Genomic DNA, 22,756 nt, shown 5'->3' with positions numbered 1-22,756 from the left:
AATTCTGCACTGAAATCCATTTCTCAAAAGAGCAAACAGATTTTGTTATATTCAATTTTGAAATCTGACATGGGGCTAGACATATTGTCAATTTCCCAGCTGCCCCAAGTCATGTGACTTGTGCTCAGATAAAATTCAATCACTCTTTACTGCTGTACTGCAACTTAGAGTGATATCACCCCCTCCCTTTTTCCCCCCAGCAGCCAAACAAAAGAACAAGACATATTGAAATAACTATATGACTACACCCTATGCAAGCAGAAAACAAATTATAACTTTTAAAAAATAAGCAAATGTTAATTTTTCACTAAATAAACAGCTTTACTAATCTTCGTTTTCAGACACAAGTATAAAGTCTACTTTTTAATGCTGAGTCCTTTTACTTCTGCTTCTATGAGTGTCTCTAAGATTAAGATTGTAAGGCCAGTTTCTACTTTAAACATTGGCATCTGTTACACAGACAGCTCAGTCGTGTGCCAAACTTTTACTCACAAAGGAACAAAGAAAAGGAAGTCAAGACCAATGAGTCTGCATGAACAGGCACTGTATCATTTTAAGCAGATTGCCAAGGAAAAAGCTTAGTGAGGCCCCAGCTTGTTACCATTATATATATATAAAAGAATAGCCAGCAAACATGTAAGATTAAATAACATCTGAATTATAAAGTAACAGCAGTAGGTCTTAAGCCAAATACTGGCACAATGTTAACTGAGCAAAATGTTCTAAATTATAAGAAAGTATTTTTCATTTTATCCCACCCCATATAGTGCTAGGTATAACCATGGCTGCTTTGCAACAGAAAGAAGATAAAAGCAAGAGTGTAAATGTTTGTACTTGCCTGCTTCGCTGCATGTCATGGAGGTGCTCGGAAAGCCTTTTATTTTCATCCTGGAGAGCATTCTTTTCATTCACTGCAGCAAAATAGACATAAGCTTGTCATTATTTTCATTTTCAGCAACCAGATATGGTTTAAATATAACTAAAGGATGCCGTTTGCTCATCACAGAAGGCCTTATGCTGCATCACTATTATACACATTCTCAGCATTCCTATGAAAGCAAGTTTCCCACCATTGTTTAAAGGGGACATGTCATCCAGACATAAAAATCTGTATAGTAAAAGTCCATTTTAAATTAAACATGAAATCCAAATTCTTTTTTTTTATTAAAACATCCATACCTGTTATAAATAAACGTGTTTAAAAGACTCCACTGTCAATCATATACTGCTTTCGGCATAGAGGCGGGGCAGAAAAATACTTTCACTTTCCATTCTGCACTTCCTAGATGTCATTGCACTCCCCCCTTACATTCTCCCTCTTTACCATCTAATTGTGTAGCCAGTGCATTGGCATGGGCATCAGGTGCCCCATTCTAGCACATAAATAATTTTGGCAAGATGCAGTGTTAACAAAATGGCTGCTGCCTACTTGCTGTGATTGTGAATTCCAAGACAAAAAAAAACAAGATTTAAATAATTTGTAAAGTGCAAGTGAAGTTTATTTTGCTTGACTAACATAATAAATAATAATGCAGGTATTAGAAACACTGTAAAATATTTGAGTATATTTGAACTTAATATCTAATCTTCTGTAACTTTAATTCTGTTTGTTAAGATGGCCATACAGGCAAATATATGCTTATTTGGCAAAGTTTCCAAACGAGCAGTTCTTTTACTGATATGCCCACCTAAACATAGATGATATCTGACTTATCAGATCATTTGGCCCAAGGCAACAAGTCACTGTGTTCCTTGCCCAGATGGGATTTTTAAATCTGCCCAATCAACAATGGACCGATTGGGAAGGTTTAAAAATCTCATTGGTGAAGAAACAAAATGACTTGTTTCCATCATAGTTTAAAAGAATAGGGATTTCCAGAATAATGCAGGGATAATATATATATATATATATATAGAGAGAGAGAGAGAGAGAGAGAGAGAGAGAGAGAGAGAGAGAGAGAGTATATATAAATATATATATATATATATATATATATATATATATATATAATACACAAAAGCTATGAATTTCTTGTAAATTATATACTTGTAAACGATGAGTTCTGATGTCATCAGTTATAAACAGTGAGTTCTGATGTCATTTCTGTCACATGACTCATTGAAATTTATGTATTATAATAAATAAAGTACCCCCAGTTGCAAAATATGAGGATATTAGAAGTTACCTCAGAGTTCCATGATCTGTTTTATATGGCCATGAAACTCCTCGGTAACTTATAATATCCTTATATTCTACAATAGGAGGTACTTTATTCATTATATATTAATTTGACCTTAATGTCTACGCCTCTGTAATGGTAATTCTGTTTCTCAAGCTGGCCATACAGGTAAAGATGTGCTTGTTTGGCAAAGTTTCCAAATGAGCAGATCTTTTACAGATATGCCTACCTAAACATAGGTCATATCAGGCTTATCAGATCATTTAGGCAAATGGTAACAACTTGATTCGTCCTTGCCCCAGCAGGATATTGAAACCTGCACAATCGACAATGGACCGATTTTCGGACAGATATAGGGCAGGTAGGTCCCTTGGAGGGCCCCATACACTGGCCAATAAACTCCAGACACTATACACTATTTAAATATAAATGATAAATGACAGCGGAGTTTTATAATTTTATTTTTGATAAAGCATATTATATATTGAATGTAATAAACTTTATGCAGAATTGAGCTGTTATTGGAGCAGGGTACAGCAGTTTTTCAGCAGTTTTTTTTTTTTTACCAGAGAGATGTGCAAGCAAACTGGTTAGAGGGATGGAAGATTTAAATTATGAGGTTAGACTGTCAAGGTCGAGGAATGCCCTGCAGGGTGATGTTTTGATGGCAGATTCTATTAATGCCTTTAGGTTTGGCTTGGACAAGCACATCATCATAGATATGGTGATACTAAAATCTACAATTAGCATATATATTGGTATAGATTATGTGAGAGCATAGATAGATTGGTAAGAATAGGTGTACTGTATGTATATGCACTGGGCTTATTTTGAAGGGATTGAACTTCATGGACTTTGGTCTTTTTTTCAACCCAACTTAACTATATAACCAGGCTGGCATAAAAGGATGGACTGTGCCAGAAACAGCACAATGCAAAGATACTGTATATGCTTTCACTTTTCTAGGCATTTCACAGGCATAGTATGTCATTTTGATAGCATTCTGTTCTTCTTCATTACTGTGGAAAAACAGTGTAAAAAGGAATCTCACTGAGCTCTGTGACGAGTTTCAGATTCTGTTGTCTAATGTTTTCAAACTCTTGCTGCTTTTTCCTCATGTGATCTTCAGTTACTGCACAACGGTCACATAGTCCAGCTCGGAGTCTGGAGATAAAACAACATAGGGGTATATTTATCAAAGAGTGAAGTTAGAGATCTCCACAGTCCACAGAGTGAAATATCGCCTCTCTCCATTCATTGCCATAGAAGTGAATGGAGAGTGGCGGTATTTTATTCTGCGGACTGTGGAGATCACTAACTTCGCTCTTTGATAAATTTACCCCATAGTGTCGAAGAAAGTGAAGCCTAGTAAGATTGGTTTCCATTCATGAATATAACTGATCAGTGGAATACTGGCCGCCATATAATCTTTAAGCCACAGTTATTGCATTATTATGATTTTTTAAATAAAGCAGCAAAATATTTTATAGCACTGCACAAAAAAGGTGGTGGACATCAAGCCTACAGATTACATACAAATACTTACCAATACAAGAGGTAAAGATGGCAAAATCTTATGGAAATATAAAGACTGATCTATGTGCAAAGGGTGTGTAAAAATGATCATGCTTCAAACCAAAGCACACCAGGTGATGCTTGTGGGCCTGTGGTTATCTGCATAAAATGGCTATTTATTCAACTTATTCAAAAGGAAACAGAAGATGTGATTAAAGGTGGCCATATATGTACCAATATAATTGTACACAACAAGGTTTCATATATTTGGTCTGTGCATGGTGGGAAATGAGGCAAACAAAAATAGGACAATAGTTTTATCAATTTACAACAATAATAGCATTCTTCTCTGGGTATTAGTGTATGGTTTTTTATTTTCTTATAGGGTAAATTAACTATCAAGGAGAGACAGGATATCTTTACAGCTGTTTGACTGCAATTGTAGTTAGGGGGCATTTTAATGATACTTCAATTTAGAAGTATTCTCTGATTAGAGTGTAAAAAGCTTACAGGCAGGTGCCATACATACCTCTCTTCAAGAACTTTAATTGTGTCATGCAGCGTCTTCTGCTGCTCTCTTAGTTGTTGGTTTTTCGTATAAAACTCTTCTAGCCTTTGTGCATCACTAGTGAAACCAATATAATATTTTGATTTGATTAATTATCCTAATAAGTTAAGGACCAACATGCAGTAGTAGTACACTAGTTATGCGTACAATAGGGACAAACTGCAGCATTACATTCTCCATCAAGATAACTACTTGCTATGGCAACGAAAAGTGTTCAGCACCAAGCCTATGGGAAAATGCACTCACCAAAGTTCAGCAAGTCTTGTCCTGCCAACTAACTAAAACAAGAATATTGCCTTGTCTAAGAGATGCAGGCAACGTAACTTTTTATTACAATAATTGCTAACTCTGAAATTAAAGTTCCGTAGGACAGTGACAATGGTCAGTGATTAGGCGCTTTTGGCTGAGCAGAGATCACACTGGACCAATTTCCATGGGGTATAGTAATTTGGTTTGAGAACATGCATTGCATGTTTTTAATACATTACCACTGAAAGTGTGACAAATATCCCAAAACGTACGGTAAAAGGACAATAGTGTTTAGCCTGATGATAATGACTGACAGTTTGGCTTAAAATTAACTGGCACTCATGCTTTGTGGACCCAGCCTCCATAAGATTCAATGAGAAGCCTTGGAAAAACCTAAGGAGTCTATTGTCACACTGGTTAGAGGAGAACAAGTCACCTATAGACAGCTATTGTATCTACAATGGAGCACTTGTAAAGAGTAAACAATAATTACAGCATCTGGCGTGATATGCATTAAGTCACTATTCAAGCTTGCTGATAGTATTCATTTATTTCAGACAGCACAATGTTTACAATGCTCACCCTGATGTACTGTATGTCAAACTCATTCTCATTCTCTAATTCAACTCTTTTACTTTGCAACCTGAAGTGAATCATACACAAGATTATACTTGCCAGTGACATGGCCTAAAGGGGTTACTGAAAAACACAGTCCGAGAATCAGCCCCTATGCTTGAATCAGCCCCTATGCTTGAATTAACTTCTTATATTTTGACCTGTGCATGGTTTATTTATAAAGAGAAAATTTGTACAGAAAGCAAATTTGCAAAAAAAAGATGGGCACAGCAGTGCAATATTTTAGGGATTAGCAAAAAACATGAGCAACACAACCATTTCCGAATAAATATGTGCTGCATTGTGTCGGCTTTGAGTTTTCATTTCAGTGTAGGGGTTGATTCTTGGCCTGAACTTTTCAGCAGGTCGAGTTCAACCCTATTGCATGGGTAATAAGAAAGCTGGATAATACCCATCACATGCATACCATATCAGGTTGTGGATTCAGTCCTTTACCCCTTGAGCCCTCTTTGTGATCCAAATACTTGACTGGAGAACTCAAATTCTCATAGGAGCCCAATTTGTTCCACCATTTGGATGGGCTATGTGGTTAAATATCCACACAATCAGTGCCTTTCCTTCACAGAGTGCTGTGTTTAATAACAACAAAAGGAATATACAGTATCTCAGACAGTGGCATTAGTCTTGTAAGACTATCACTTTTTTTAAAAAATATATAGACCAACAGTTATAAAAGCATTCTGAGCTGCTGTTTTTTTTTTTTTTAACAGAAATGAAGAAGAAATAGTTCATAGAACTGTTACTTTCAGAATAAAGCAATTAAGATTTGCATATTCACCATGAAAATGGTAAAGTGTATTTAAATAAACTACTGTTTTTGTAGTATTTCATCACAACTGTATTTGGACATACACATAAATATTCTCTTGGATCTTTCATGTAGCAGTGACAGTAATATGCTTTTCAATTATATTTTAATAAGTGCTTTACTTTATGAACATTGCTCATTGAATGCACCTAGTGACAAATAATACTTACAGACAAATAATACTTACAGACATCTTTGTTTCTTCAGTTTGCTAATTTTCAAAAGCAGTTCTGAAAAAAAGCATGCATTTATAAAAGATGCATATAACACTTACTGTAAATCTAAGTGTAAATTTTGCTATAGGTATTTTAGAAGATTAGAATTATGTATGTGCCTCTAGCAATGTTTACAGACTCTCCTTCAAAGAGTTTAAACTATTAGGGCACAGACCTCTCATGTAGTCAAAGGGAAAATATATCCCGCCTACCTTTTGACACAAGCTCATTGAGGTACATAAACACTATCTGAACATTCAGAAATAAATATCATTTTTTTTTCTAAACAAATATAACATAGTCTACAAATCCCTGAATGAGCTCATGTCAAAAAGAGGAGGGGGTATATGTTCTATTTAATTCTGTTAAATTATATGATGTCAAACCATGTGTAAGCATTACCATGTTGCTCACAGAACAGCACTGTATAACTTAGTCATGCCATGTAAATAAACAGAACAGGATGTGGAACATTTTCTCTTATGAATCCAAATGTGTTTATTCCTCATAATTTACACATCACAAGAAAATGTGTCCTAGAGGATAGCATTCAGTGTGGATGCAGTCCTCAATCAGTGGGTCTGCTATAATACTGTATGATGGCTGGATATAACAAGAACTCTAAGACTGATACTTAAAAAGACTGTGGTTTCAGTCTTCATGAAATTGTCTTATGTAACATAACAATAACAATTACAACAGTCCTTATAGAACTGGATGATGAGAATGCATTCACTTTATTTGGTTTCTATGGGATGCAGGAAAGCAATAGATAGATGGGGACTCGTAAACATACCAGAGCCCATCCAGTTTATGTTATATTTAATGCAACACGGTCATTCTCATGAACATTACTATGTGTTGCTGTTGAAAGTTAATTTGGATTGATCTACTAATGTCAGTGCTAAATTGTACCAATGCAGTTACCCATAGAAACAAATGATCAATTAAAGGAGACAGAAAGCTACTAAGGCATTTTATTGCCTATAGAGTAGACACAACAGTGCAAGCAAGAAAGCCATTTTTATTCTTTAGGATGCTTTTCCATACCCGAGTAAACAGCTCTGGACACTGTCTCTGTTTGTTTAAGATAGCAGCTGCCATATTAGCTTGCTGTGACATCACTTCCTGCCTAAATCTCTCTATGCTTGCTCATAGCTCTGAGCTCAGATTACAGCAGGAAAGGGAAGAGGGAGGGAGAGAGGAACAAACTGAGCATGCTCAAACCCAAGCCCTGGAGCTTTATGCTGAAAACAGGAAATCCGATACAGAAGCCCATATGTACACAACAGAAGGAAGAAATGTGGTGTTTATTTTGACAGAGGACTCAGAGCAGCATTTGAGGGTTTACTGGTGTATTTATATAGACTTTTCTGATACAGCTTACTTAGTTGTAACCTTTCTTTCTCCTTTAAGTCCTATTTTATGACATTATGTCAAACACAGGTGCATAGTATTTATTAACATGTACCTATTTAAGACAATGGCAGAGGAAGAGCCGTGGGCCACTATGGATTTTTATTTGCTTGGAAGATGGCAAATAAACTGTCACTGCCTACTAAAACAATCACTTAAGGAAAACTATACCCCCAAAATGAATACTTAAAGGGATCAGTTAATAGTGCTACTCCAGCAGATTTCTGCACTGAAATCCAAAAGAGCAAACATATTTTGTTATATTCAATTTTGAAATCTGACATAGGGCTAGACATATTGTCAATTTCCCAGCTGCCCCAAGTCATGTGACTTGTGCCTGCACTTTAGGAGAGAAATGCTTTCTGGCAGGCTGCTGTTTTTCCTTCTCAATGTAACTGAATGTGTCTCAGTGGGACATGGGTTTTTACTATTGAGTGTTGTTCTTAGATCTACCAGGCAGTTGTTATCTTGTGTTAGGGAGCTGCTATCTGGGTACCTTCCCATTGTTCTTTTGTTTGGCTGCTGGGGGGGAGGGAAAGGAGGGGGTCATATCACTCCAACTTGCAGTACAGCAGTAAAGAGTGACTGAAGTTTATCATAGCACAAGTCACATGACTTGGGAAGCTGGGAAATTGACAAAATGTCTAGCCCCATGTCAGATTTCAAAATTAAATATAAAAAAATCTGTAAATTGACAATATGTCTAGCCCCATGTCAGATTTCAAAATTGAATATAAAAAAATCTGTTTGCTCTTTTGAGAAATGGATTTCAATGCAGAATTCTGCTGGAGCAGCACTATTAACTGATGCATTTTGAAAAAAAAATTTTTTCCCATGACAGTATCCCTTTAAGCAACAGATAATTTATATCAAATTAAGTGGCATTTTAAAGAATCCTGCAAAACTGGTATGTATAATTAAGTAAATATTGCCCTTTTACATCTCTTGTCTTGAACCACCATATCATGATGGTCTCTGTGCTGTCTCAGAGATCACCTGACCAGAAATAATACTGTTCTGTAACTAACCGTAAAAGGGAGAAGTTTGGCAGCAAAAGACAAAAGACAGTCTGTTACTGTAATTGGCTCATATGATCTAATATGTATGTGTGCACTGTGAATCCTAGGATCCCAGGAGGCGGCCCTTATTTTTTAAAATGGCAGTTTTCTAAGTTAGGATTACCCAATGGCACATACTAATAGATAAGTATATTATTATGAAAATGGTTTATTTACATGAAGCAGGGTTTTACATATGAGCTGTTTCATGCAATATATTTTTATAGAGACCTACATGGTTCAGGGGGTATAAATTTCCTTTAAACAAGCGAGTATATTATACTTTTCAGTCTCTTGGAAATACATCAGACTGTGTTTCCATGTGGCAAATGCCTGAGAAGTTCTTGTAAATTGTGTGTTTTCAGGCAACAGGCAAAAGATTTGGTGCCTCGTTCTGACTACTGTCATTAGTTTACTTGTGCATATTCTCTATATACCTTGTAATTCTTTGTCGTGGCATTCCTTCAGTTTTGACCAAAGTTCTTTGAACAAATCACCAGTGGGGAGGCTATCAGAAGAGCTTGGACTGCCACAAGTGGATTTTGAGATGTTCATTTTGTGGGCTGTTGTAGTTAATAATCAATGTGCTGATATTAGTTGACAGTCACATAGTGAAACTGCTTCCTAGTAAAAGACTGTAGTGACCTGAAACAGAGATTTACAAATACAACATATGAATATATTCAGGCAGTTTAAAAGCACAGGACTTACACACCCTTTTATTAGAATCATATTGTCACTGATCAAATTTAAAACTGGATCAAGTTATGTTGACCAATTTTATTCATTGAGGTGGTCAAAAGCCTAGATTTCGAAAAATCACAGTGGCTAGATCTCTCTTATTTGCATTTTAATTGGTCAGTGATACTTAAAGTGATACGGACACTAAAAATGTTCTTTTCAAAATATTAATCTACATTTAAAGTTACATATAGGTCATTTTGATAATTTTTTGCTGATATTTCTGCTTTTGTAAGTAATTATTACTTAAAGGTGATAAACCTGACTGTTTTGCCAACTTGACTGTCCCATCTCAATCTGTCAGTTTGAGTTTCTATTGTTAAAGGAGAAGGAAACCCTTTTGCAAAAAACCCCGTACCCCCACCCCACGTAGACCCTTCTCCCTCCTTCCCCCAGGCTAACTACCAACCCCCCCCCTGGGGAAATGACCCATACTCCATACTTACCCCTCGTCGCATATTCTTCCAGTGGAGTTCCACGCATCCATCTTCCGCGTCCTCTGTAAGCTGACTGGGAGATTAGTATTTCTGCACATGCACAGTTGGAGCAGTTTGCAGGTTTGCGACAACTGCGCATGCGCAGAATTACATGGAAATTTCCGATCTTCCAGTCAGCTTACCGAGGAGCCAGAAGATGGATGCGTGCAACTCTGCTGAAAGAATTTGCAACGAGGAGTTAGTATGGAGTATGGTGCATTATCCCGGGGGGTAGTTAGCCTGGGGCGAAGAGGGAGGGGGGTCTACGTGGGGTGGGGGGTATGGGGTTTTTTGAAAAAGGGTTTCCTTCTCCTTTAACTGACTACTGCTGCACAAATATGGCAGCCCCCTCATAAAGGAACATGGGTGTAAGAAAGGTAATGTAAAACCATCAGGAAAATACTTTTATGGCAAAACTATAAAAATAGTGTTATAATGGATATAAAAAAGAAAAGTTTTTTTTCCTGGTGTCAGTATCTCTTTCTCTCATGTATCACACAGTTTTTTTTCTGCAGGTGAAAAAAAATGCAGATTCTGCTATGATTGCACAGTTACTGGTTTGAATGCTTGTTCCTGTGCCCACAGCATGAATTTGAGCCACCTCCATGGAAGCAGGTCATTTATTTGATACCTGGAACTTTTGCAGCAACACATTTTACATAATGGAAAATGACCCTGGAGTCCTTGTAGATAATAAACTTGGCTGTAGCAAGCAATGCCAGCCAGCAGCATCAAGGGCAAATAGTCTAGCGCTGTATTAAAAGGGGCATTGATTAACAGGAGGAGGGTGTTATTCCGCCATTGTATAGAGCACTGGTAAGTCCCAATGTAGAATATGCCGTACAGTTTTGGTCTCCAGTTCTCAAACAGGACATTATTGTATTAGAGAGGGTACAGAGAAGGGCAACTAAGCTGGTAAAATGTATGGAAAATCTTAGCTATGAGGAAAGACTGGCCAAGTTGGGGATGTTCAGGCTTGAGAAGAGGCGCTTAGGGGGTGATATGATAACTATGATTAAATAGGGGGTCAAAAGTCGGCAGCATCGCTAGTGCATTGAGTGCAATTGTGCTCTCTGCACCAGCAGAGCCGAATTTCTGGGTTAAAACCTGAGGCAAGGGTCTCACCTTGCCTCAAGGCAGGAGCGACCCTGATACTACTAGTTGATCCAGGGACTGGTCCGATTGTCATCTTGGAGTCAGGATTAATTTGTTCCCCCTCTGAGGCAAATTGGAGAAGCTTCAAACTGGGTTTTTTGCCTTCCTCTGGATCAACTAGCAGTTAGGCAGGTAATATACAGACTTAAAGGGTTGAACTTGAGGAAAGGGTGCCTTTTTTTCAACCTAACCTACCACGTTACTATGCATTACAGTATAGTTCCCCCAGCACCCTTACAGCAAAGTATAACCCATTACAGTTCTCCAATAAGCAGTACAAGGAGGTACCAGGCAATACTCACTGTACAGTTCCTGCAGCACAAAGTTATCACAGTAAAGTGTGACACCACAGAATGAACCAACACAACACACTGTGATGGTTACATTTCCCTTTCAAAGCACAAGTGCACATACAATAGCACCCATCCCAGGAGCAGCAGCAGCACCCCAGCATACGTACCACTCATAGGCAGGAAGTAGATACACGAGTAATAATCAGACACATGATTCCGGCCATACTAAGCATTACGGTGACAGAATACAACTAACAACATGTGGCTTTCCATCTACAAGTAAGGTCTCCCGGCAGCACCACACCGCCTCCGTTATCTGCTCTATTACTTTCCCCACCCAGTCCAGCCAAGCCTCCCAGGGTGCCCGGCGCCAAATACAAACAAGCAGGAAACCTGCCCACTGTGCCCAGTCACACATCCCTCCCCCGTCCTCCCGAGCAGCTGAGACAAGCGCACATGCTTGATACTCTTCTCATTGACTGCTTGTCATTCTGTGAGGAACATCCTCCTCAGTGATAAACAACTCCTAAAATTAACCGAATCGCATCTGAATCCGCGTTATGTTAGCCCTATATATGCCACTGTCAGTAATGGTTCCCCTCATCACTTTGGTGCCCCCAGCACCTTGCAAAAATATTTCACACCCTGACCAACTGTTTTGAAATGTTGTTCTGTTGGCGGGGGAAAACAGCATGTGGTTTTAGAGTATAGATGAGAAGGGATTTTGTTTTATCATGTGGCACACAACTGCTGTTTTGTGTGTTTCTCTTTTATCCTCACTTTTGACCCCTAATTATCTACCTGGTTAAGTACTAAAACCATTGTATTACACCAAGCTTATCTTTGCTATGTCGTGATCTGAATTTTGGGCAGGGTTCCCATAGCGGCCTGCATCCATTGGCACAATTTATTTATGCTGAGAGTACAGGCTGCTCATGCCATACGACACCAGATTTTCTCTGGAAAATTTAAAGGAACAGTTCAGTGTGCAAATAAAAACTGGGTAAATAGATTGTATGTGCAAAATAAAAAATGTTTCTAATATCTATATAGTAATCTATAAAGGCTGGAGTGATCGAATAGGGTTGCCACCTGTCCGGTTTTGAACCGGACAGCCCGTTTTTTTGGAGGGCTGCCTGGGCCAAATAAGGAAAACCAGGCAGGACTTCCCAAGATTGACGTGGCCATCGACTGATTGCCATGTCATAGCCCCGCCCCTGATGCAGTGACATGCCCCTTGCATCACAGGTCCGTCCCATACATCATGGTAACCAATCCGTAGAAACCAAAAGAGAGCTGCAAAGCAGGAAGTAGTGTTCTGTACTGTATTATGTTACACATCCAGTCACTCCAGCCTTTATACATAACGTTTTTGGCTAACTAACTATATTAGGAACATTTTTTATTTTGCACATACAATCTATTTAAACAGTTTTTATTTTTACCCTGAATAATTCCTTTAAAGGGGTTGTTCACCTTTAAATTAACTTTTAGTATGACGTAGAGAGTGATATTCTGAGACAATTTGCAATTGGATTTGATTTTTTATTATTGGTGTTTTTTGAGTTATTTAGCTTTTTATTCAGCAGCTCTCCAGTTTGCACTTTGAGCAAAATAGTTGCTAGTGCCATGTTGCACTTACTTCATTAGTGTGGCCCACCTGCTGTCAGTGAGCTGCCAACTACAGAAGGGAGGAGGGGAGCACAGGTGTCTGCATCTTCTTTCAGTGACAGCATTTTCTTCCCTTATTGGTCACAGAATTTTAAGTCCCGGTAAAGCTGCATGGTGATTGGATGAGCTGGAGGGGAAGTTCAAACCTCAGCTATCCAATCCCTGAGCAGCTCAACCGGGACTTAAACTCTGTGACCAATAAGGGAAAGTAATGGACAAAAGATGCCTCCCCTTGTGCTCCTGCCCTACCTTCCGAAGTCGGCAGCTCTCAGAAAGCAGGGGGGCCCAGCTAATCAAGTAAGTGCGGCGTGGCCTCGGGGCCCCCTACAACTCTCCCCACTGTCCCCCCCCTGATGGAGGCGCTGGTTATGTCTCTCAGTCATCTGGCAGATAAAATGTAAAAAAGGCCAGTGCCACATATAGACATATGTATTCTTTTCAATACAAATTAATACAGGTATGGGATCCATGGAAACTGTTCTGTTATACAGAAATGAAGGAATGGTCGTTTCCCATAGACTCCATTTTATCCAAATAATCCAGCTTGGCTGGCTTTTATGATACATAAAATCAACAGGTTCAGCACTCTTGCTTCACATAAGGAATAACAGTCCTACTTTAACACCCTCACTGGTGGTCACACAAACTCACATTTCCAACCCTCACTGGCGGGGACGTACACAACTCCCAGAATCCTCTCGGACTCACTCTAGACACTCTTGTCTCCTGGGAGGTGTTTCTCTCTTCCTCTCTCCAGTCCTTTTGGAACGCTCTCCAACTCTTTAACTCAGTGGGGAATCACAATCTCTTTCCCAGCTTCTTCAACACACTCACTTTCTTACCTCCCAACTGTCCCGTTTTCAGCTGGACAGTCCTGCTTTTGACAGCAAAATTCCCAATTTTCTCTGCACTGAACAGCCAGAAAAAGATACAAAGTTTCTAACTTAATTGGCTTTTGGCAGTGAGCCCAGAACAGCCACCAGGTGCACAAAGATACCTTTGTAACAATATTGAAATATGTTCAAATTTCATAACCTGCTAAATGTTGTAAAACTAACATGGTAATAAGGGAGTGTGGCCACAAAAATGGGCGTGGTCAAAACATTTCACAGCGCCACACGCGGCAACTTTTTTTGTCCCAATTTTTATTTCAAACATTTTGGGAGGTATGAGAAAGAAAGACGTATAAGCTATCATGTAATATCACCTGAGATACTTACAGTAAATGCACCACAGCCCAAATATACATGATGGTAATGTAAATTCTGACCAACAGAAGCTTCTTTGCGTGTAACAAACTAATTGCCAGAGGCCTTGGCTAATGTACATATATATGACTATTGACCCAATCCATTGAAATATGTTAGGGTATATTTGTATCTACTTTTTATTATCACTTATTTAATAGCAATCGACTGGTCTTAAAGGGGTAGTTCACATTTACATGAACTTTTCACATGATGAGAGAATAAGACAGTTTGTAGCTGGTTTCATATTTTTGAGTTATTTCATTTTTTATTCAGCAGCTCTCCTGTTTACAATGTAAGCAATCTGGTTGCTAGGGTCCAAATTACCCTAGCGACCGTGCATTAATTTTACTAAGAGACTGGAATATGAATAGGAGAGGGTCTGCATAGAAAGATATGTAATAGAAAGTAGGGATGCACAAAATCCAGGATTTGGTTTGGGATTCGGCCAGGATTCCACGGGGAGAGAGGGGACCGGACATGGGGTAGGTGACAGAGAAGGTACGTGCCTGTTGTCCCCCCAGCTTTGTGCCCTAGGCACACGCCTACTCTGCCTTCCCCTAGTTCTGGCCCTGCTGGTGACTAACTCCCTGCAAACTTTGAGGACCCTGGTATTAATATTTAAAGAATGGCAGCAATTAATGTAAACCAATGAAAGTCTATAGGTGACATCTGATGAATGGCAGGAGTTAAAATTTCCCCACTGAAATCTGATGCTGTTTGTAGCTCTGCCCAATAGTCAGCATCCAACACATATTGCTTTTTAATTTGGGCTGACCTAATGACGTTGGGATTCATTCAAATTCGGGTGAATGGCATCGCTCCACAATCTCGGAATCAAATTCCATTCTAGTTTTTTCTCTTCGATTTTCAGGAAGGCTGCAGACAACTCCAAATTTATGCCAGGATGTCCCCCACATGCTAAAACAGCAATTCAGCAGGTTTAAGGGAGGAACTCCATGGTGTGGCTCAAACCGACAGGTCGCCATGCGACAAAACAAATGCGACGTGTCAGATGTTCTGAAGATACAGGAAGTGAAGGAGAAACACAGGTTAGAACTACATTTATCTTACTGACGGATGAAAACGCTACATGCTGCATTTTCATTCCGACAGTCGGCTCCAGCAGCACACTGGAGTTCCTCACTAAGGTGGCAAATAGTCAAATTTAAATTCTTAAATGTCCAGTACATGATAAATTTCAAAAAATCAAATTAGATTTTTTTAAAAACTTGAATCGAACTTTAACTATTCCCTAGTCTAAATTCATTAAAAAAAAATGAGAAAATTTGAATTTGAATTTTCACATCGACCCTTGAAATATCTGCCCCATAATATTGTGCCCTTTTCACACACATATCTTACAGTATACATATTTGCAAAAAATTAGGGATGCACCGAATCCACTATTTTGTATTTGGCCGAACCCCCAAATCCTTTGTGAAAGATTCGGCCGAATACCAAACCGAATCCGAACCATAATTTGAATATGCAGATTAGGGGTGGGAAGGGGAAAAAATGTTTACTTCCTTGTTTTGTGACAAAAACACAATTTCCCTCCCCACCCCTAATTTGCATACGCAAATTAGGATTCGGATTCTGTTCGGCCGGGTAGAAGGATTCGGCCGAATCCAAATCCTGCTGAAAAAGGCCGAATCCCGAACTGAATCCTGGATTCCATCACCTTCCATCGTCATTCTGGTGTACAGAAGAGGAAAGCTCAAAAATGAGCACAACATTTACTCATGTAGTACTGAATCATAAAATGTGACAGCAAACTGGAAATAACCATTGAACAAAAAAGGGCATAACGTTACATAAAAAGAAAAAGTATCACAAATGTCCCCCAGTGCAAATATTTGTATAGACATATACTGACCTATACACTCTCATATATAAAACAATATTTAATTCTAGTCTTTTTAAAACACTCAGACATGAATTGTTTTATTATTAGGATTGACTGTATAGTAGCATGGTTGCAGTAGTTGTGATATAACAGTGACAGCATCATACAAGTATTAAATATTTTTGACCAAGAGATGGCACTGTTGGGTGCGTATGTCTATGGCACTTCTCAGCATTGCAAGCAATATGAAAGTTTTTACTATTACATACTGTACATTACAAATAATATTCTGCACACAAAATAAGCCATTAATTCATATTCTACTTAGCTGTAAATATTTCATCCTTAATATGGTCTCACCGTAACTGTGAACAGAGGATGCAAAATATGTTGCAAATGCTTGCACAAAGATGACATTTAAGTTTGTAGACAGCGAAAATGTCTTTATGGTCATAAAACTGTTCTAGGCTGAAAGTTGCCTATAGTTTAAAAAGTTTTATAGCCATTGATGAACTAATAAAGCAGAAAGGTTGTCATTTGACAAGGTCACATGCGCCACTCATAGAACAACCTGATGCAAAGGCTATTGGGTGAAAAAGAGCAAGGCCCTGAGTACCCTGTTTCAATAAAAACCTGCAGATACTTATATATAAAACATGACCCAGTAGCTGGGTCACCCTCTCTTCAGTAAAAGGAACTGGTGGAAAAAAGTAAACTAACCCATCCCCCCGTCTCCCTGCACCAGTGTTTCTTAAAAATTGGCCCAAATGAAACGTCATAATAAACTTTGAGACCCAAAAATTGGTTTACAACATGCTATGTATCTTTATTTTAATACTTATTTTCTATTGTAAGTAGAGTTTTTGCACGGCAGTTGCAGCACACATTTTTTCTACTGCATTTTCTGAAGTCGTCCTCGTGAGGCAATGAATGCATTAAACTATATACGTACCATAAAATACCAAATGCAGGATGTCCATGTGAATGGGAGGGGAGTGTTTGAAGAGTTTTCCTTTTACATAGGAATACTAAATTCATGCCCTCATCCATTTCACATGCATTTGAAAATGGGCACAAAAGAATTCTAATTTTCTAGTGCACATGTAAGGAGGTGAACCAGATGTAAGTGTGATATGTGATAAAAATGTGTTTGATTGTGAAATGTGTGTTTGTAAAAGTGTTGGGTGTAATTTGTGTAAATCGCCACTAGATGGCAGAGGTTTAATTCTTAGTTTAGTTGTAATTTCTTCCCCAGACACTAGAGGCCACTATGGAGCACACAAGGGCTATAAAAAGAGGTGCCCTGCCCAAGGTGAGCAGTCTTGATGGGAGGGCGTGACAGAACGACATCAGCTGATCGGTGAGTGAAGACAACATTGATAGATAGGAAAAGCTAGAATAGGAAAGATTTTAAGTAAAACTAGGTGCACGAGATAGTGAGGATAGTTAGTAAGGGCAGCTGTGGCCCCATCAAGGAGGAAAGTGGAATTAGTTTCCTACGGGCACTCCGTAAGTAAGGGAATCAGTGATAGTTTAGGACAAGGTAGGAAGAACACCTGAGTTTCTGGACAGGAATTGGATGGAAAAGGGTCCTAACCTGGAAGAGTGGAGGGATATCACCCAAGAGGTATCAGGCCACTATTGGAGAGTGGGGGGATATGGGTGGAGCATATATCGGACCACTAGTCAGTTAGGTGTGATCCAAGATCCTATGGCAGGTGTGCCTACTCTGCAGTGGTTCCTTGAAATAATTGAACTGGAAGTGTCTTTCAACAAGTGTGTGCTGGAGTGACTGTTGAGTGTCCTGGTGTTCAAGAAAATTGGGTTACCGGTATGTTCCCCTTTAAAATCTGGAAGCCCCTCCCACACACACATGGCTGGTGAAATGTATTTGCAGTTTACACTGTGCCTCTGTAAGTATAATTGGGGATCCACTGTATATGGCAGTGTGCCAGACATCCCCATAGGCAAAAGAAAGGAGGACATTGCACTAAAATGCTTACAATCACAGATAAAAAAGCAGTAAATGTCAGCTGCTGACTAAAGATGGTATAGCTGAAGATGCAATATTTCTGAACACCAGTAATCTGCCCCAAAATACACACGTGCACACTGTTAATGTTACAATTTTAAAGTGAAGTGCCTCCTTTTCCCCTGCTGCAAAAAAAATCCAATTAACATTTGTCCTAGAGGTTGTGATTGAGGCAAAAGATATCATATTTTCTGCCCTCAGGCTTTTATTGAAACACATTCCATTCCCCTGAAACACGCCGGAAGACTAGTACTGATGTAATTTTGCCAACAAACGATAAGCCTTGAGCAAAACGGTGTTGAAAACTCTGCAACCCCACAGGTATATTTCTTCCAACATTCCCCTCTGAATAGGCAGACTAAGTATATACTGTATACCTGTCATTGAACTGCACACATTTCAGCATAGCTTTGCTCGATGATTTTCATTTTTCACCTGTTTTTTTTTAATCATTTTTTTTGAAAGACATCATTTAACACTAGATTTTATTAACTATTTTAGCCTCAGAGAAGGAACAGCTATACTATAGAAGGCAACAAGGTCCATTAAAAATTTATTTTAATGATTTGCTGATTCCATTGGTCCTGAGCTAAAGAATGTTTCAGGACACATAGGCGTTATAAAACCTGCCTTCACTCCTTTCTATTTCGTTTATATTGTGCATAATACGTAACCCCAGACAGAGTTAATTCATTACCTGGCTGTAAATCTGCCCCTGTTACTATTCATGTAATTTAGGCTTCATTTTACAAGGTGCCTTGAAAACTTGTCACTGATCATATTTAATAGACATTTGTAGAACACTGGTATTATCTGATCGCCAGGAGAATGAACTCAAACTGCAGTACAAATACCAGCAATATGAATTTATTGGCAATAGCTTGCAGTTTTGCAATATTTGCTCCATTAAATTAATGATCACATTGACTGCTAGGAAATGAGACTGCTTCAAAAGCAGTCAATATATTCAACATGCCATAAATACCTTTCTCTGTATAGCCTAACAAAACATATAGAGCTTACCACTGAACTGAAGAAGTTTGTTGAGTAGCTCTTAGGGGATGCTGGGTATCTACTGCTTTCTGCTCCTTCCAGCCTCTACCTAGGCAACTGACAGAAGAATCCAGTCGGAACCATCCTAGGACAAGTGTTGGAAGTGCATGTGTGCTAAGCTACACCTCACATACATACAACGTGCAATGGATATCCTAATATTTCATTCAACTTGCTGGGCAGGTTTCAGCATTCTGTGTAACATGGAAGGATACCAGAATTTGTTGGCATGAAATGCCAGTCAAACCGGTTCCTCAGTCAGCCAATAACCAGTCCAACCAGTTTGCATCAAAGCACAGAGAAACACGCTGTGGCTGAGCACCGCTAAGCTCCATGCTGTTCTCTGAATGATTGATTCCTCAGGCACCTCCCAACGAATGTGGAGAGAATGTTGTAGCCTCCAGCAAAATAATTTTGCAGGCTGCTGGGGGAGTGGAAAGAGCATCTGTGTCATACTGAGAGATTCTACCAAATCTATTGCTCTCACAATGTAGTTTTCTTATAGCTTTGGTTTCATATACATTAATGTAAAGTGTTGATTATAGGTAAGTGTTGTGTTTCAGTTTGTGGGCATATCTTTGTGCACAAAAACATTCCTTCTCTACATATTGACCTTGATATACAGTAAATGTGTACCAGCTGCTATATTGCTGTCTTGGCAAAGGAAAGTTCCATAGATAAAAACACCACCACCTATTTATGGCCTCTAGGGGAGTTAAGAATTGAAGACTTGTAAATATTTACAATATATAAGGCAAGCATTATAACAGATCTTGCCAGACTAACTTAATTTCTTTTTATGAGAAGGTAAGTAGGGACCTCGATTCTGGGATGGCAGTGGATGTGATTTACTTAGACTTTGCTAAAGCATTTGATACATTGCCACACAGAAGGTTACTGGTTAAATTAAGGAATGTTGGCCTGGAACATAGTATTTGTACCTGGATAGAGAACTGGCTAAAAGATAGATTACAAAAAGTGGTGGTAAATGGAACATTTTCTAATTGGACCAGTGTTGTTAGTGGAGTACCACAAGGTTTTGAACTAGGTCCCTTGCTTTTCAACTTGTTTATTGATGACCTGGAGGTGGGCATTGACAGTACTGTCTCTATTTTTGCTGATGATACTACATTTTGCAGAACTATAGGTTCCACGCAGGATGTTGCCACTTTGGAGAGTAATTTGACTTATTTGGAAAACTGGGCCACAAACTGGAGAATGAGGTTCAGTGTTGAAAAATGCAAGGCAATAATATAAATATGAGTTATACACTAAAAGTCATATAATTCCAGGCAGTGCCATTCTGTGGCTACTAATGGATATAAACTATTGATTTGCATAAAAAGGCCATCAACTCAAGGAATGAAAACATAATTTTGCCTCTTTATAGGTCCCTGGTAAGGCCTTACCTTGAGTATGCAGTGCAGTTTTGGGCTACAGTCCTTAAGAGGGATATAAATGAGCTGGAGAGAGCGCAGAGACGTGCAACTAAACTGGTTAGGGAGATGGTAAATTCAAATTATGAGGGTAGACTGTCATGGTTGGGGTTGTTCTCTCTGGAAAAAAAAGACACTTCCGAGGGGACATGATTACACTTTACAAGTACATTAGAGGACATTATAGACAAATAGAAGGGGACCTATTTACCCATAAAGAGGATCACCTCACCAGAGGCCACCCCTTCATACTAGAGGCCACCCCTTCATACCAGAGGCCACCCGTTCATACTAGATGAAAATAACTTTAATTTGAAGCAGTGTAGGTGTTCTTCACAGTGTGAACACCATTTTCTTTTCATCAAGCCCTTAAACATGGAGTATGGTGGGTAATGTAAAAATACAGACATAGTGGATGTTGGGTTTAATTAAGCATTTCATTAGTATGAAAGCGTGATTTCACCATATCTAATAAGCATTAAAGGAGACATTTTTTTACTCAAAATGTCTCCTTTAAGGTAAAGTAAGCATCTGACTCAAACATAGTTGGTTCTGAAGCCTCAGGTGGCAAAATGGCCCTGATATCACCTAGAGCACCCTGTATGCAGAGACCTATATTATAGGGAAATAAAGTGAGTGTTATAATCATTTTTAGCATGAATTAGAGTAATCTGAAATACTACCAGTTGTTACAAAAATGTTTTGTGGTCAGAAAAATAATTTTCCAACTTTTTGCCTATAAAGAAATCTCCTTATAACACTGTGTCATCTGATTGTTGAGTGAGTAATTGTTGTACAAACACACCCTGTCTGTTCCAGCTAAGCTACAATAGTACAGATTCATACATGATCTTATTATTGCTGGTTCAACATTTTTAACTGGCAGAACATTTTAAAAGTTCCATGATGAAAGGCAAAATGGATTTGCAGATTATTTTGAAATAATACGGTTAGTAAGTATAATTAGCATTATACCTTAGGGTATATTTTTGCAGGATCAATATAATGTTTATGTTTAAGAGACAGTAGTTATTTAAGTGGCCTAGAAAGTCATCACATGGCAGTTTTTCATTTCTCATTTAATCCACATTTTATGACAAAAAAATGTACTTTGGACAAGAATATCTGCTGAGTATTCTGTTGCTGATAAAGTAGGCTAATGGATGCAATTTACAGTGTGTGTGGGTTAACCCGGAACCAGCAGTGACCCATGGGTTGACCACTGGTTGGGTTGAAATTTGGTTGATGATTACGAGTTGGTTGCGAGCTCGACTGGGGAAGTACATTCGTCCACTGCTCCCGAAGATTCCCAATCTTGGAACCAGAGGTACACAAAGAAGTAGTGCATAGAGCAAGAAGAAGCGGGCACAGATCCTACAATGGCAACATTTTGCAGGTTGAGTTTTTCCTGACCCGTACATTGCTAATACATTAGCAGTTGAGCAGTTGAACCTGCATGGTAAATCAGCCCCAGAGAAATTGTTAAAAGTTGCATTACCATGTCAAGACTCTTATAGTAATATATACATACATACACAACAAAACGAGGGGAGAGAAATGGGGCGCTTCACATATACAACATTCAGGGGCAGATTTATTAAGGGTCAAATTGAAAAATCTAATATTAAAATTAAATTTTACTAAGACTTTACTAAGACTTACTCGAATAGTCCAAAATTCGATTTGAATTTGAAAAAAATTAGACTATTCAAAAATCGAAAGTTATCATGTATCTCTGTAAAACTTTGACTTCGTCCATTCACCATCTAAAACCTGCCGAATTGCTGTTTTAGCCCATGGAAGACCTCCTAAAGCCATTGTGGAGTCATTTGGTGGACTTTAAAAAATCTAAGTTTTTTGGGGCAAATCCTTTGATTCGAATGTGATCGAAGACGTTCAAAATTTGAATCGAACGTATAAAACGTATTCACCCGCAGTTTAAATATTAGATTTTTTAAAAAATTGGTCTTTTTTTATTTGAATTTCGAGTTGATGTGAGTTTAAAGTAACTCCCATCAACTCGAAATTCGACCCTTGATAAATCTGCCCCTTAGTAAGAAGTATAACATAACATCTCGGTGGTTGCCTGCTAAGCCATGCTGGCCAGTCGTGTTCATCTTTTAGGTATATCTTTTACTTTTGGAGAGCTGCTTGGGGT

At 38.6% G+C, this 22,756-nt stretch overlaps 1 protein-coding gene across 1 annotated transcript in view; it reads right to left on the bottom strand.

Moving 5' to 3' along the window:
* rbbp8.S (retinoblastoma binding protein 8 S homeolog) overlaps positions 1-19,473 on the bottom strand; it is a 45,830-nt gene extending 26,357 nt beyond the window's left edge. Inside the window, 6 exon segments of the mRNA XM_041567847.1 lie at positions 839-911; positions 3,232-3,344; positions 4,225-4,320; positions 6,144-6,186; positions 9,083-9,290; positions 19,133-19,473. Of these exon segments, the coding sequence (XP_041423781.1) occupies positions 839-911; positions 3,232-3,344; positions 4,225-4,320; positions 6,144-6,186; positions 9,083-9,200 (443 nt within the window). The 5' untranslated portion in view covers positions 9,201-9,290; positions 19,133-19,473.
* Positions 19,474-22,756: the final 3,283 nt, after the last annotated feature.

The sequence above is a fragment of the Xenopus laevis genome, chromosome 6S, assembly GCF_017654675.1.
Source record: "Xenopus laevis strain J_2021 chromosome 6S, Xenopus_laevis_v10.1, whole genome shotgun sequence".
Classification (NCBI taxonomy): domain Eukaryota; kingdom Metazoa; phylum Chordata; class Amphibia; order Anura; family Pipidae; genus Xenopus; species Xenopus laevis.
This window is presented reverse-complemented; position numbering and strand designations above follow the sequence as displayed.